This window comes from Rhinolophus sinicus, chromosome 18 (genome assembly GCF_057876585.1).
Source record: "Rhinolophus sinicus isolate RSI-liver-muscle chromosome 18, RSI-T2T, whole genome shotgun sequence".
Classification (NCBI taxonomy): Eukaryota; Metazoa; Chordata; class Mammalia; order Chiroptera; family Rhinolophidae; genus Rhinolophus; species Rhinolophus sinicus.
The window spans coordinates 48052899-48067685 of NC_142518.1; the positions used below are offsets into that span (position 1 = coordinate 48052899).

At 35.1% G+C, this 14787-nt stretch overlaps 1 protein-coding gene and 1 long non-coding RNA gene across 3 annotated transcripts in view; one reads left to right on the plus strand and one right to left on the minus strand.

The window, feature by feature from the left end:
• LOC148754620 (uncharacterized) overlaps nt 1-14787 on the plus strand; it is a 102090-nt gene that overhangs the window by 38938 nt on the left and 48365 nt on the right. The gene's annotated exons all lie outside the window — the stretch shown is intronic.
• Nucleotides 8810-14787, minus strand: part of BRWD3 (bromodomain and WD repeat domain containing 3) — a 105834-nt gene continuing 99856 nt past the window's right edge. For both annotated transcript variants that reach the window (XM_074324122.2, XM_019717548.3), the window contains exon 41: nt 8810-14459. In XM_074324122.2, the coding sequence (XP_074180223.1) occupies nt 13705-14459 (755 nt within the window). In that variant the 3' untranslated portion in view covers nt 8810-13704. The remainder of the gene's footprint in view (nt 14460-14787) is intronic.

Here is a 14787-nt window from a genome sequence, read left to right on the forward strand (position 1 = left end):
TTCCCTCTTATTACTGCTTCTGCTATATCCCAATAATTCTGATATGATGTTATTTCACTCTATGTATCTTTTGATCTCTACTTTTATTTATTATTTGACCCAGTCGTTCTTTAAAAACATGTTGTTTAATCTCCACATATTTGTGGTTTTTCCCACTTTCTTTTTGCAGTTGATCTCTAGTTTCAAAGCCTTGTGGTCAGAGAATATGCTTGGCATGATTTCAATCTTTGTAAATTTAGTGAGGCTAGCTTTGTGTCCCAACATATAGTCTATCATTGAGAATGTCTCATGTGCACTAGAAAACAATGTATACTCTGGTGTTGTTGGATGAAGTGCTCTGTACATGTCAATTATGTCCATTTTGTCTACTGTGTCACTTAAAGCTGATATTTCCTTATTTATTTTCTGTTTGGATGATCTATCCATAGCTGTCAATGATGTATTTAGGTACCCTACTATAATGGTGTTTTGATCAATTTGTCCCTTTAGTTCTGTCAGTATTTGCTTAGTATATTTTGGTGCTCCTTGATTGGGGGCATACATATTGATGAATGTTACCTTCTTGTTGTATAGTCCACTTTATCATTATGAAACGTCCACCATTGTCTCTTGTTCCTTTTTTTATCCTTAAGTCCACTTCATCTAATATAAGTATGAATACACCTGCTTTTCTCTGGTTACCACTTGCTTGGAGCATTGATTTCCACCCTTTCACTTTGAGTCTGTATTTGTCCTTGTAGCTGAGATACATCTCTTGGTGGGGTGCATATGGTTGGGTTTCATTTTTTGGTCCAAACTGCTACTCTGTGACTTTTTATTGGTGAGTTCAGTCCATTTACATTTAGGTTGATTATTGATATGTGAAGATTTCTTATTGCCATTTTATCTTTTTTGTTTTCTTCCAGTGTCTGCATTGTTTCTTTGCCTTTGTGTTACTGTCTGTTGTTTCAATTTGGTGGTATTCCATGATTTTTCCCTCCGTTTCCTTTTTTTTTATGTTATGTGTCTTAGTTCTGGATTTTTTTGAGTGGTTACCATTAAGTTCATGTAAAAGAAAGTTTCATAGATACAGTAGTCCTTTTTCTTCAGCAAGCTTTTATCTCCATTCTTTGCAAATTCAGGCCTTTACTTCTCCTCGTTTATGTTTTTTTTTTCTTGTTGTCACAAATTATCCGTATTTATGCTGTGAGTTGATTTCTGAATTGCAGTAGCAAGTTGTCTTCTCTCTTTTTTAAATAAATGTTTTAATCTTCTTTAGTTTTAATGTTATGTTTAAGTGTAGGGGTTGTCGTTTCCTGCTTCTGTCTGTCTGTTAGTAATCTTGTTCATGGTTTTGTGTACTTTTGACTTTTAGTTTGAGGTCGAATAGCCTCCTTTAGTATTTCCTGTAATGCAAGACTTGTAGTACAAAATTCCCTCTGTTTCTGTATATTTGGAAAGGTCTTTATTCCTCCTTCATATCTAAATGATATCTTTGCTGGATATATTATAATTAGCTGGTAATTTCTGTCTTTCAATAGTTTGAATATTTGATTTCAGTCTCTCCTTGGTTAGAGAGTTTCTGCTGAAAATTCTGATGATAACCTAATGGGCTTTCCTTTACAGGTTACCATCTCCTTTTCTCTGGCTACCTTGAGAATTCTTTCTTTGTCATTAATCTTTGACAGCTACAATATAATTTATCTTGGAGAAGGCCTCTTTGGATTGAGGTAACTGGGTGTTTTGTTTGCTTCTTGGATTCGAGCATCCAGTTCTTTCCACAGGTTTGAAAAGTTCTCACCAACTATTTGTTTGAATAGATTCTCTGCCTTTTTCCCTCTCTTCTTCTTCTGGTATACCCATTATTCTCACATGGCTTTTTTCTGATGGAGATAGATAGTTCTTTCATTTCTTTCAATTCTCAAGTCGCTCTCTTCTTCCATCTGCATCATTTCCAGATTTTGTATCTTTGATATCACTAATTCTTTCCTTCATCTGGTCAGCTTTATTTCCTAAGCTGGCTATTTCATTCTTCATATTTTTTACTGAGGTCTTCAGCTCCATAATTTCTGTTTGGTTCTTTTTTAAAATTTCAATCTCTTTTGTCAAGTATTCATTTTGTTTGTTGATTTAATTTCTTAGTTCATTAAACTACCTATTTGTGTTTTCTTGCATCTTGAGTTTTTTTCTGAAATGTAATCTTGAATTCTCTGTCACATTTAAGTCATGCATTTCCATGTCTTTAAGTTTATTGTCTGGAGATTTTCCTTTTTTTTTTTTTTTTTTTTTTTTGAGCTGCCTTGTTACCTAGGTTATTTATGGCAATTAATTAATTACTTCTCTTCCTGGCATCTACAGGAGTGGATTTTGCAGCAGGTTGATATGAACAGGTCTTTCTTTTGCTTTCTCGTAGATGACACTAGAGCGTTTTCTCTCTTGCGCTGCTGTGTTTTATTTTCTCTGGCACTGTTCTGGCTTCTTGCACAGTGGGAGATTTCCTGGGAAGTTGGGCTTCTCCTCTGTGATCAGGTCTCCTCAGTCTCAGAGCACCTCCCCCGTGTGAAGATGTGGTAGGCAATGGGGTCAAGCATCTGAAAGTCCAATGCTGCCCTTGCAGCCTGATGCAGTTTGTGTGTCTCAGCAGCCCTAGGTGACCCTGCAGGGATCAGTGAGGAAAGGGGGGGGGGCAAGTTGGGCTGGGAAATGTGGCAGTTGTATTTATAGATCTGAGCAATGGTGCCTGCCAGCCCATAGCTGCCTTGCCCCCACAGCTCCTTCTCTGTCACCGGTATTAGCTGCACTGTGTGTGGGCAGCTTAGGAACTGTCTTTCCAGTTTTCAGGGCTGTAGTTATTCTGCTCTTTAATCCAACACTGCTATAGTTTTTTTTCTGGGGCCTGCTGTAAACGCTGGGAGGGTGTGGGGAAAGGGAGCTCTGGAAGGGTGGGGGGAGGTGGCCAGGCTCCCTGGCTTTGTTTCCTGCCTGGCAGTGAGGGCCATTGCATTTCTGTGTTCAGTCTTTGCCCCAAGGTCTCTACCCCAATAGCTGGGCTCAGCTGTATTATATGCCGATCCGTCAGGCAGGATTGCAGGCCACAGAAAGTACACCTACAGACTCAATCCTCCCCTCTCCAGGGACCACAGCGAGCTCCAGGCTGCATCCTGGTCTCAGTATTTCCCCCTTCCCTCTTCCTCTGTTCACCGCAATTTGCCCACCTTCAGATGTTTCCATGCATGGATGTCTCAGATGTGTTTGTATGTTGCATAGGGAATCCTTTGTTGAATTATAGCTGTTCATTTTGTTGTAACTTGCAGGGGAAATTTCAAGGACCACTGGTTATGCAACCATGTTTTTGACCAAAAGTGGTTAGTTTTGATGAAGATAAATTTATCTTTTTTTTTTTTTTCTTGGTTGCTTATGCTTTGTGTCCTATCTAAGAAACTATTGCTTAATCTAATGTAACAATTATTTATACATAGCTTTTCTTCAGTTTTTATAATTTTAGCTTTACCTTTAGGTCTTTGATCCATCTTAATTTTTGTATGTGGTGTAATGGTCTAACTTCATTCTTTTGCATGTAGATATCCAGTTGTCTTAGTACTATTTATTGAAAGCACTATTCTTTCCCCCATCGAATTGTCTTGGCAGTATTGTAAAAAAAATAATTGATCATAAATGTATGGTTCATTTCTGGAATCTCTATTTTATTCCATTGATTAACATATTTATATATAAATATCAGCACTATAGTCTTACAGTAGCTTTTAGTAAGCCTTGAAATTGGGGAGTGTGAGTCAGGCTGTGGCTATTTTGGTTCTCTTGCATTTCCATAGGAATTTCTTAAACTTTTTTGGGGAAAAAAGCCAGTGGGGAGTTTACTAGAGATGGTGTTGAATTTATAGATTGATTTGGGTGTATTGTCATTTTAATATTGTCTTTCCATTTATTTAAGTCATCTTTATAGTCATTAAACGAAGCTTTGTAGTTTTCAGTGTACAGGTCCTGTATTTCTGTTGTTAAACTTATTCCGAAATATTTTATCCATTTTGATGCTATGGTAAATGGAATTGCTTTGATTTTATTTTTAGATTCTTCAGTGATAGTATCTAGGAATATAACTGATTTTTGCATATTGGATTGTGTGTCATGCAAACTTGTACTCGTTCATTTGTTCTAATGCTTTTTATATGCATTAAGATTTTCAAAATAATGTAATGGGCAAATAAATTTTTTTCCCCACTCTGGACGTCTTTTATTTTTTCTTAACTAAATGCCCATATTTGGACCTGCAGGAAAATGTTAAATAGATATCCTGTCTTATTCCTGATCTTAAGGGAAAAGTATTCAGTATTTCTCTATTAAGTATGATATTAACTGTGACTTTTTCATAGATGCCCTTTATCAGATTGAGGAAGTTCCCTTCTATTTCTAGTTTGCTGCATGTTTTTATCAAGAATGGGCGTAGAATTTTGTAAAATGATTCTTCTAACTCTAATAACAAGATCATGGGATTTTCATTTAATTCTGTTAGTATTCTATTACACTGATTTTAGATTTTAAACCAAACTGCTTTCCTGGGATAAATCTCCCTTGATCATGGTGTATGCATATACATTTTTATGTTACTGGATTTGGTTTGCTAGTTTTTCTTTTGTACCTATACTCAAAGAATATTCGTCTTTAGTTTCCTTGTGATGTCTTTGTCAGAGTTTGGTGTCTGTGTAATACAGACCTCATGAGTTGGAAAGTATTCCTTTCTCTATTTTCTGCAATAGCTTTTGAGGTGTTCATTTTTTCTTTAAATATTTGGTAGAACTCACCAGTGAAACCATCTAGAATTGGGGCTTTCTTTGTGGGATGCTTTGACATTGTGAATTCAATTTCTTGTCTTAGTTCAGGCTGCTGTAATCAAAATACCAGAGACTGGGTAGTTTAAAAAGCAAACAGTTCTGGGGACTGGGAATTCCAAGATCAATGTGCTGACAGATTCATTATCTGGTGAGGGTTCTCTTCCTGGTTTGCACATGGCTGTTTTCATTGTATCCTCACTTAGAGTAAGCTCTAGTGTCCTTCTCTGTCTGTCTCTCTCTCAATAATCCCATCATGGGGGTGCCACCCTTATGACCTCATCTAAACCTAATTACCCCCACCCCAGGCCCTCACCTCCTAATAACATCCACTGACGGTTGTGGTTTCAACATATGAATTTTGGGAGACACACCATGCAGTCCATAACACTTTTTATAGGTCTATCCCAATTTTCTATTTATTGTTAGTCAGTTTTGGCAGTTCGTGTCTTTCTAGGGATTTGCCCATTTCATGTATGTTAATTTGTTGGTATGCAGCTTGTTATGGACTGAATTGTCTCCCCCCATACGTTCAGGATTTTGAACAAATTTTTTCCTACTTGCTGTTTACACTTAAGGACCATTTCCAAAGGTTTTAATTGCTTTTTTAAAAAGTAGTTTTCATTAGTTCCACTGAGAAGTCAGTGGAGATTCTCACATTGTCATGCCAGAAGTCAATCCTTTTAATTACTCTTTTACACTTCCTAAATTGCATTTTGTAAACTTTCCTTCATGAAAATTGAAACCTCCTAAGACAGTTCACATGGGATATTTGTCTCCAAATAAATAACTGTAACCAGTAGGATCCAGGGTTTATAAAGACTCTTAAAAAAAAAAAATCAAGCCTCCAATGGAAGTGTTTTAGAGATTAGGAAGATCCATAAAGGATAAGCAAAAAATTTAAAAGAATTGAATCAGAAGGACCACAGAAATAATTTAGTGATCAACTTCAGCCTTGTACAGCTGAAAACAACTGAAACCAAGGGGAAAAAAAGAACTTGGTCAAAGCCACTCAGCAAGTCTCTGACAGAGCTAGGGCTAGAACTAGCCCAACGGGACACTATTATTACATGTGTAAACTCTGCCATTTATTATCAGTGTGATCTCTGTTTTCTATAACTGTTTCCTTATCTACTAAATGGGGCTAATAATACCTTTCTAGTAGGGTTGATCTCTCAAGAAAAACTATTACTAATACAGCAAATCTGACACTAAAATCGCACCATCATCACCAACAATTACTTGCAGCTCCCTCCCTGAAAAGCAAAACTTATGTGGGGAATTCCCCTAACCTGTTTCTGAGCCTACTGTGTTTGAAGGCATTTGACACCCAAACCCTGAACAGTAAGGGATTTCATTCCTCATATATTCTCCAAACCCCATTCTTCTCTCTCCTCTAGATCTCAAAACTTCCCCTTAGTTTTCCTTTCTCCTCTTACCCTGCACCATAATGAGAATACCTGACCCAGGTCAGGCTACTTCCACCTAAGCACACATTGTCAAGCATACAGGCCAGGCCATAGAATGGTGTCCAACCACAGCACAAAGCTCCAACCCATATTTCTAGATTATATTCTTCTAATACAAATATTAGAGTAGGTATAAACAGTTAGCCAAAACTGAATTGACCTAGCTAGAAAAATAAACTCTCCTATTTTGAAGGCCAGAATAAAGCAGAACTGATTTGCTAGAAATTAGGCAGCAAGCCCAGGGAAAAATAATGTGCTCTATTTTCTACTCCTTTTCTGTTTGATTTTTATAGCCATCTTTGTTGACATAAGAGCTCAATAGTCTTATCAGTTAGAAACCAGCACTTCTGTTCCATGGATGATCAGAATGAGTGGAAGGTGATCAGAAAAGATGGCACTGTAAAATATGAATGAGACCAATGTGAATGACAGGAACCACATTCAACTTGGACAGTCTCAAGGGCTTTTCAAAATCCCATTCCTTAAGACTAAAGGTGGCGGAGGGTGGGAGGATGATCTACCATGTAACAAACACAAGTACTTAGTTAAATTACTTTAAACTCCCCCCCCCTAATAACCACGTACACTATACCAGAATTGTTATAAAATTCAAATTACCAGGGGTTCAGATTCAGTTTTACTGCATCTATAAGGCTACTCAAACTTCAACTACACTCTGCCCCAAAGTCTTAATGAGGAAATAACTCTAAATCATTAAAATTATATCAAAGTAACTTAAATCAAGCAATTTGAAATGTTTTCGTTTCTTCATGTATTTACTACAAAACTTATTCTCTGAAGAGAATCATAAAGATGCTGAGCAGGCAAGCTGACAATTCAAAATTTACAAATTAGTGAAATGATACTAGTTTCATGAAGTTGTTTTTAAAAATTCTCCAATATCAAATTAAGTTTTGTTAATAATTAATATCTAAGTTAAAATTATCTGTTTGTAATCTCCAGATGAAAGGTAACTTTATTAAGGCAATTGGCACAGCAAAGGAAAGCATCCTAAAGATACAAAGAAAAAAAAAGTTTCCTTAAAACTTTCGGAAAACACTGACACCATAAAAAGTTCATTTTATTTAATGTTATATTTGGTTTTCCAATAAGATGTAGCATAAAATATCCTTTAAGTATTTATATAAAAGACCTTAAGAAAGCAACCGTAAGTGTATGGGCTTAAATACCCCAAGAAAATGAACTCACAGTTTCAATATATTGGTTTCAGTTTAATTTGTACATGTTTGGAAAGGAGCTTTAAATCGTCAGAGGCACGTAATTGGAAAAGAGAGTTGAGAGCACTTTGTTCTTGCCCTTCTCAACTAGAAAAAAAGTGATCTTCTGAATACCTCTGTAGTATTTGTTAAATATTATTTACTTTTTCTATTTAAAAAACCTAGCAGGTGAAGTCAGAAAACAAAGCTTGCTAATAGCAAATTTTTAATGTACACTTTTATATTTTTAAAGTGGGTTATCCTTAATCAAACATACAACTAAGCACAAATACCAAAAAATAGATCTCCACTTCAATATCCAAATATTGTGAAAATTTGGGCTACTTTCTTAGCCCTAAGATACAATGCCAGAAGACAGAGATAATAGTTTTTCTAAATACCTTATTTCTTTCTTCAAAATACACAGACAGTATATGTATAAAACATGCAGTCCAGTCTTTGGCCAACTTACTTACCTTGAACTACGTGAAGTTCTTGCCACTTGCGAAAATTCTGGGTAACCATATATAGTTGCACAAGTAAGATGAATGTTTTTGTTAGGGATTTCAGTTCCTGGCTCAAAGTTACCTCTCACCTTACTTCTCTCCCCACTTACTTACATTGAATTAAAGCACCATTTATAATATAACTAAACCTCTGTGGGCAATTTTAATATAAATAAAAATGCCAGAGATTCATAGCTCAGCTGCTAAAATTTATAAGCCATAGACATCACAAATCTATTCATTTCAAAAAGCTGTACAAAACAACTGTTGACTAAAGCTTAGCAGGCTGTTATTTAATTCACCAAACAGCCCACTTTTAAAATGTTAACATATTTATTACCTAAAAGTGACCCAGAATATCTGCAATGACTAAGGCCAAAAAAAAAAAAAAAAAAAGTGCCTTAATTTTCTCTGATACTGTGTTTCCCTGAAAATAAGACCTAGCCGGACAATCAGCTCTAATGCATCTTTTTGGAGCAAAAAATTATAGTAAAATAAGACCAGGTCTAATCTAATCTAATCTACTCTAAAGACCGGGTCTTATATAATATAATCTAATATAAAACCGGGTCTTATATTAATTTTTGCTCCAAAAGACACATTAGAGCTGATTGTCTGGTTAGGTCTTATTTTCAGGGAAACAGGGTAGTAGGGAGCACAAGAAAGAAGAAAGGACCCAAGAGTTACATGTTATAATCTCTGAAGCTGGTTAATGAAAAGGTAACTCCATATTTTTTTTGTCAATTTATCTCCAGTACCTGAGTTAAGGCATAAAGCAAGAGTGCAACTGATTCCAAACAACTTGGAATTTTATTGTAAACATCCCATAAAGAATGGCAACAAATTAGTCCAGTTTTTTTTTTGTCTTTGAAGATAATTGCTTATAATGACCGATATTTGCCAAACAAAACATCTTTTATAAACCAAGCCAGTTTAGTTTACCTTTCTTTACTGAATTTTAGTTTAATGGACATTTTGTCCATGTAAAACATCACATCAATTATTAACTGTTCTTTCATCTTAAAACTTATGGATACTAAGAACAAACATAAGGTACAGTTTTGTTAATACTTTGTAAGAGATTACAAAAGACAAGGATGGTAAGTTACAAGACAAAGAAATAAATTACTGATTGCCATCACCACAGTATTGTTTAAAGAATTAACATTTGTAGTACTGCCTAATGTGCATCTGGTGACATATGTAAAAACACATTTCCCAACTGGGTTTCTAAATATTTTTGTATGTGATTTTAAAAGTCAATTACCAATGGCGACTTTAGTATGTATGTATCAATAGCCTTATTTTTCAGAAAATACTTATCATGCCTTTATATGTCAAAGTTTCATATTCTAGACTTAAGATAGGTATAAGAATAACAAATGGACACACATATAAATAAACACATCTTAACTCTAAACTGCAGGGCCTTTCTACTGTACTTCTATCAATGAATCATAAATTGCCAGTCTTGTTGAAGTGTGCTAAATTAGGTAAAGTCTTCATTGCAGAAAGAGAAGTGAGGGTAAAAGCAGGAGAGGAATGATGAAAAAGGAAATCATCAAGGATAAGGCTACATAAGAAATAAATGTCAAGAAACCTGAGGGCACTCCACATTCCACAAAATACAGCACCATGAAAAAATTTTCAACTTCATATTAGAATTCAAACAAAACATGATAAACTTGGTAATTAAAACTTGGTAAAGAAACTTCACTAAGAGGTAAAAAGAAAAAAAAAAAACACATGAAAACATTTACACACTAATTTTTAAAACAAGTCTTAAAAGTGATCTTAGAATATTCTATTTTCAACAAAACTTTCACAAACCTCATGTACCACAAAAATGTTGGGGGTTGGGTTAACATTTAAAACAATGAACTTTAAATGTCAAAAGTTCCGTTCCTTCCCCCCAGAACTAAAAGGCATCGAAATATACTAAAAATTATACAAGATGTAAGTCTCCTTTTTGTGGATGTGAAAATTCCAACTTTAAAGATAAGTACCAGTTGGTAAATGTGCATAAAATAACTTCCAAGATATATAAGCAAGTAATAAGGTGTTTATCACTACCACAAACATACACATTTCGAAAAATGCTCAAAAAAGTTTTTATAAAAAAGTTACAGGTGGCATTCACATCTTTCTCTTTAAATCACTGTTATTTTCTGAGGAAAATCTATAGGATTACAAAAAAAAGATAAATCACTCAAATTTATTTCAAAGTATTGGAAGGCTGAGTTAGATATCTGAGCACACAGTTGTACGCATGAGATTTACAAATTTCACTCTGGGAGAAACAAAGTGCTACTTGGAAGAATTCTAGCACAAGCCTGATTTCTGGGAAGGGAAACAGAAAAAGAAATAAATGAAGGGCAAATTAAATGAAAAGAATAGAGGGATACATGTACACAACAAAACCTAGATTGTTTATCTAGAAGGTATAATGAAATGGATGATCAAGCAGTATATATACAAGCTAAGTGCTTTACAACAGAGGCAAATAATTGGTAGACAGTGAACACAGCTGTCTTCCATACAATATATTCTTTTTTTCTGAGATAAAGTGTGTTAAGTTGGAAAAAAAAATCTACACACACACACATGCGCGCACGCGCACACACACCACACATAAATTTAGTCAGTAGGCTAACAGGGTAGTGAATGTTTTGAAGCGCATCTGATTGCTGAAGAGATACATACAGCAAGCCATAGAAAAAACACATTAATTCTGTTTTCTACGCAGATACACATGCTAAGATCTTAAAGCTGGGAATTAAAACATTATTACCATTCATGAGAAATGTTATAGTTCACTGACTATTAATATCTAGCACAGGATTTGGCTTATACATCTGAATGCTCTCATGGGCCTAAACATAAGTGTTTTTTTCCTTAGCAATTCACTTAAGATTTAGACTTTTCTTCAACAGTCTTAGCTCATTTCCTACTTGCTTTGCTATGGCTGAACCCAGATCTTATTTAGGTGTCAAGGGCCTCTAAAAAAATTAAAGCAATAAAATATTCAATGCAAGACAAATCACAACACATTCACAGGAGGCAGTGTTACAAAGAAAGCAAAGTACAAATGGGGGGGGGGCGGTAATCCAGATATAAAAGTAAAAATACTATCTTCCAAACTTTTATTTTCACACTTATTAAAATAATTTGCATGCAAACAGAAAATTATCTGTTTGTTTGTTGTTGTTGTTTTTTTTTAACAAATGATAACTATGCTCATCTATCATACTCTGGTAACTAACTCTTTAAATCTTAATAACTGAAATCAACATTACAGCAAAACGCTGTCACTAGTATTTTCACAGTATTTCACTACATATAAAATATGCTTGAAAACGTCTTTAGCCTTCTTATTCTAATTATCTAAACCTAGAAAAGCTTGACATTTGGGGAATAAATGTGGCATTTTTATTTTTCAAAATAAATTATAAATAAAGCTTCAGACAGCTAAAATCACACAGATGGCAATTCTTCTACATTTCAAAGAGGTCAGCTCTCCATAGAAGAATGTCAACAAAAATTTTCACACTAAAACGATACATGTGATACACATTTGGGTACATCCATGAATTTAAGTAACTTATTATTTTGATTAGGGTAGGCCAAAGTGTTATTGATTCCAGGAAAACACAGGCACAAATTTAATCTATATGCCCAAAAATACTATTTTAGTGAATAACTAAAATAGTACATTCTAGCAAAAATCAAATATGGACATTTTTGAATCTGTACTATGGTTAAAAGCGGCAGTCGAGTTACAACCAGAAGTAGTTTTGGTTTAGTGGAAAAAAAGACTACAAAAAAAAAAAGTCAGCTTGATCTACTGTCCAGTTAACAGAAGTTAGTGCCATTAACAATTCACAACAATACTTTCTTAAAGCCTGAACATCATTTCTACTGCAAGTGAAAAAATTTTTAAAGATGTTAGTCCAAGAATAACCCCCACCCGACCCAACCAAAAAAGCAAAGTTATGTGTGTACTCCTTCCTCTGCACGTAAGGAATTTCAGATGCATGAAATGATTGAAAGCATGAGACGAACACATTAGCTTAAGAAATATCCTGGGATTACTAGGCATACATTAATAAGTTTTGTTTATCCCACAAGTCTAAGCATAGCAAATCTGATGTTACAAAAACAGAGATCAATATATTCCCTTCCACCTCAAAAATCTATGTATCTAACAAATTAGCGAATTTGCAATCTCTCAAATTTGAGGAGTAAAATTGAATCTGAGAATTCAACCTTACTTATGGAACCATGTGCACTCTACTGCTATAAACAAGACCGTAAGGTTTTTAAAGAGTTTTTTTCCTTCCATCTATAAAATAATTCAAAATATCAGTATGTAATGCAATTAGGTTCTTTTCTGAAAGAGTATAACAGAAGAACCTTTTGGAATGGTATGAGCAGAACCGATTAATGTTGATTCAAAATGTTAGCTAGCCAAAATATTCCAACTCAAACTAGGTGCTTTGTTACATTTTAAAATTCAAATGAAAACCAGTCACTCACAGCTATTAAATTGTGATAGCAGAGACATATAAGCAGTAGCCCAAGTCTACTTACATAAATATGTTCTAAGAAGTCTAATGTAGAGCATACTATGCTTATAAAGTTTAATTACAACTATTAATTTGAGAGTCCATATGATTATTAACAACCTCTCAGCTTATAACTTATGAGTATTCATTCCCACCAAGCTTGTTCTAGTTCTTAGTCAGTAAGGAATAACAGCATCTGTTTTCCTTAACGTTCCCAGTAGTTGTAGTTATAGAGGTAGCTGAGCTACTATTCAAAGTTACTCTTTGTGGATGAGGACTTTTCAAATGGTTAAGTTATCCTTTAAGCTACACAAGTTCTGTTAATGCAATAAAATATAACAGGGCAAAGAAAATGGATGCAAGAAACTTCTGCATTTGGCACCTTGTCTATATCAATACCTCAAGTACTCTTTTTTAATAAAGTTAATGCACACATCAGGACACACCACAAAGATTTGCTACATATTTACAAGGCACCAACCCTTTCTCACCTTTAACATGAATTAAGCAAATCAATAAAAAGCATATTAAGATCCCCCCACCCCCAAAAAACTGTAGTATAAATATATACTTCAGTTCAGTACAATTAATGAAAGTTTGGCCTGGGAAGAGTAAAATAATCCAGATCGTTCTTACAATATAGAAACTGTAAACATTTAATAGCTGCCTTTAGGATTGGTGTATTGTGCAAAAGTTATTATTACTGGGTACAGGAATCAAAATGGCAAAAACAAACTATATAAAACTCTGTAAGAAGGTGCTATACTTCTGTGATAGAAAAGCAAAAGAGGGATATTCTATTGAGATAAAAATGTCATGCTACTCTTAAGAAGCTGAATGCTCCTTTACTGTAGTAAATCTGTAGTGTGTGTGTGTGTGTGTGTGTGTGTGTGTGTGTGCACAAATTTTTTTTTTTAAATTTAAGGCCTAATGAGTAAGGCTTGTCTGAACAAATGAAGTGTGGAGATCAAGTCTTGAAACAAATGTATACTGGCATAATGGAAAAGCACCAATGTGAAAGGAAGCATAAGTCCCCACACAACTTGCTTTGTAGGTTTCCTGGGTAATTCCCTGCAGTAGAAGGCCATTGAATTTTTAAATTATTCTAAATTTATTAACTGTTAATAATTCCATCCCATGAGATGGCTAACCCTGGCTTTTTCTGTCATTTTCCGCACTCTGCCTGATCTGGATGTACCAAGATTCAGGGGATCTTCAGTGGAAACAAAATTGTCATTATCGGAATCATCATTATATAAAACAGTCCTCCTGCCCTGGTTTCTAGTTTTAATTCGAGGCAGTCTACTGAAACGTCCTGAAAACATGGTATCAAATTCGTCATCTGCAACACGTGCTCGCTTGGCTCTGGTGGTTCCTCTGGAAGCACCTCTTCCTCCTCTCCCTCTCCCTCTCCCTCTCGTGCCACCTCCACCTCTTCCTCGACCCCCCCGCCCCCTGCCACCTCTTCCTCTGCCTCCTCTACTCCACCTGCCCCATCTGCCCCATCTGCCCCTTCCTCCTGTGCCTCGCGTCTTCCAGTTTCTTTTTCCATTGGCATATTGCTTTCTGAGTTTTCTTTTAGGCCTGGTTTGTATGAATTTACTATAGTCATGGTCTCCATCAATGTAATCTTGATCTGTTCTGGAAGTTGATTCAGAGTCAGAATCAGAACCACAGGTACTTTCAGAACTTAAACTGGATCCTAACTCTCCACTCTCAGAGGAGGATAAATGTGACTTCTCTTTTGTTTCTTTTTTCTCTTTATCTTCTCTTCCCATGCTTTCATCTTCTTCTGATGCACTAAGCAGTTTTCTCTTGATTCCTGTCCGGAGCTCTCTGCTATCACCATTTGCAAGGGGTCCATCAAGGGATTGATCTAAATCAAGATGAATGATTTTTTTAAAGTTAAGCTTTGACACTGGTAAACTAGTTATTCAGTTCAAAAGTAAAATAAACAGTCTATCTATCTATATCTATATCTATATCTATCTATCTATCTATCTATCTATCTATCTATCTATCTATCTATGTTCATGGGATGTAAAGTACAGTATAACAGTATAGGGAATATAGTCAATGGTATTATAACAGCTATATAGATATATATGATGTAAGAGGGGTAATAGACTTGGGGGATGTTATCACTTTGTAAGGGGTGTAAATGTCTAATTATTACATTGCTTTGTACATCTGAAACTAATAAA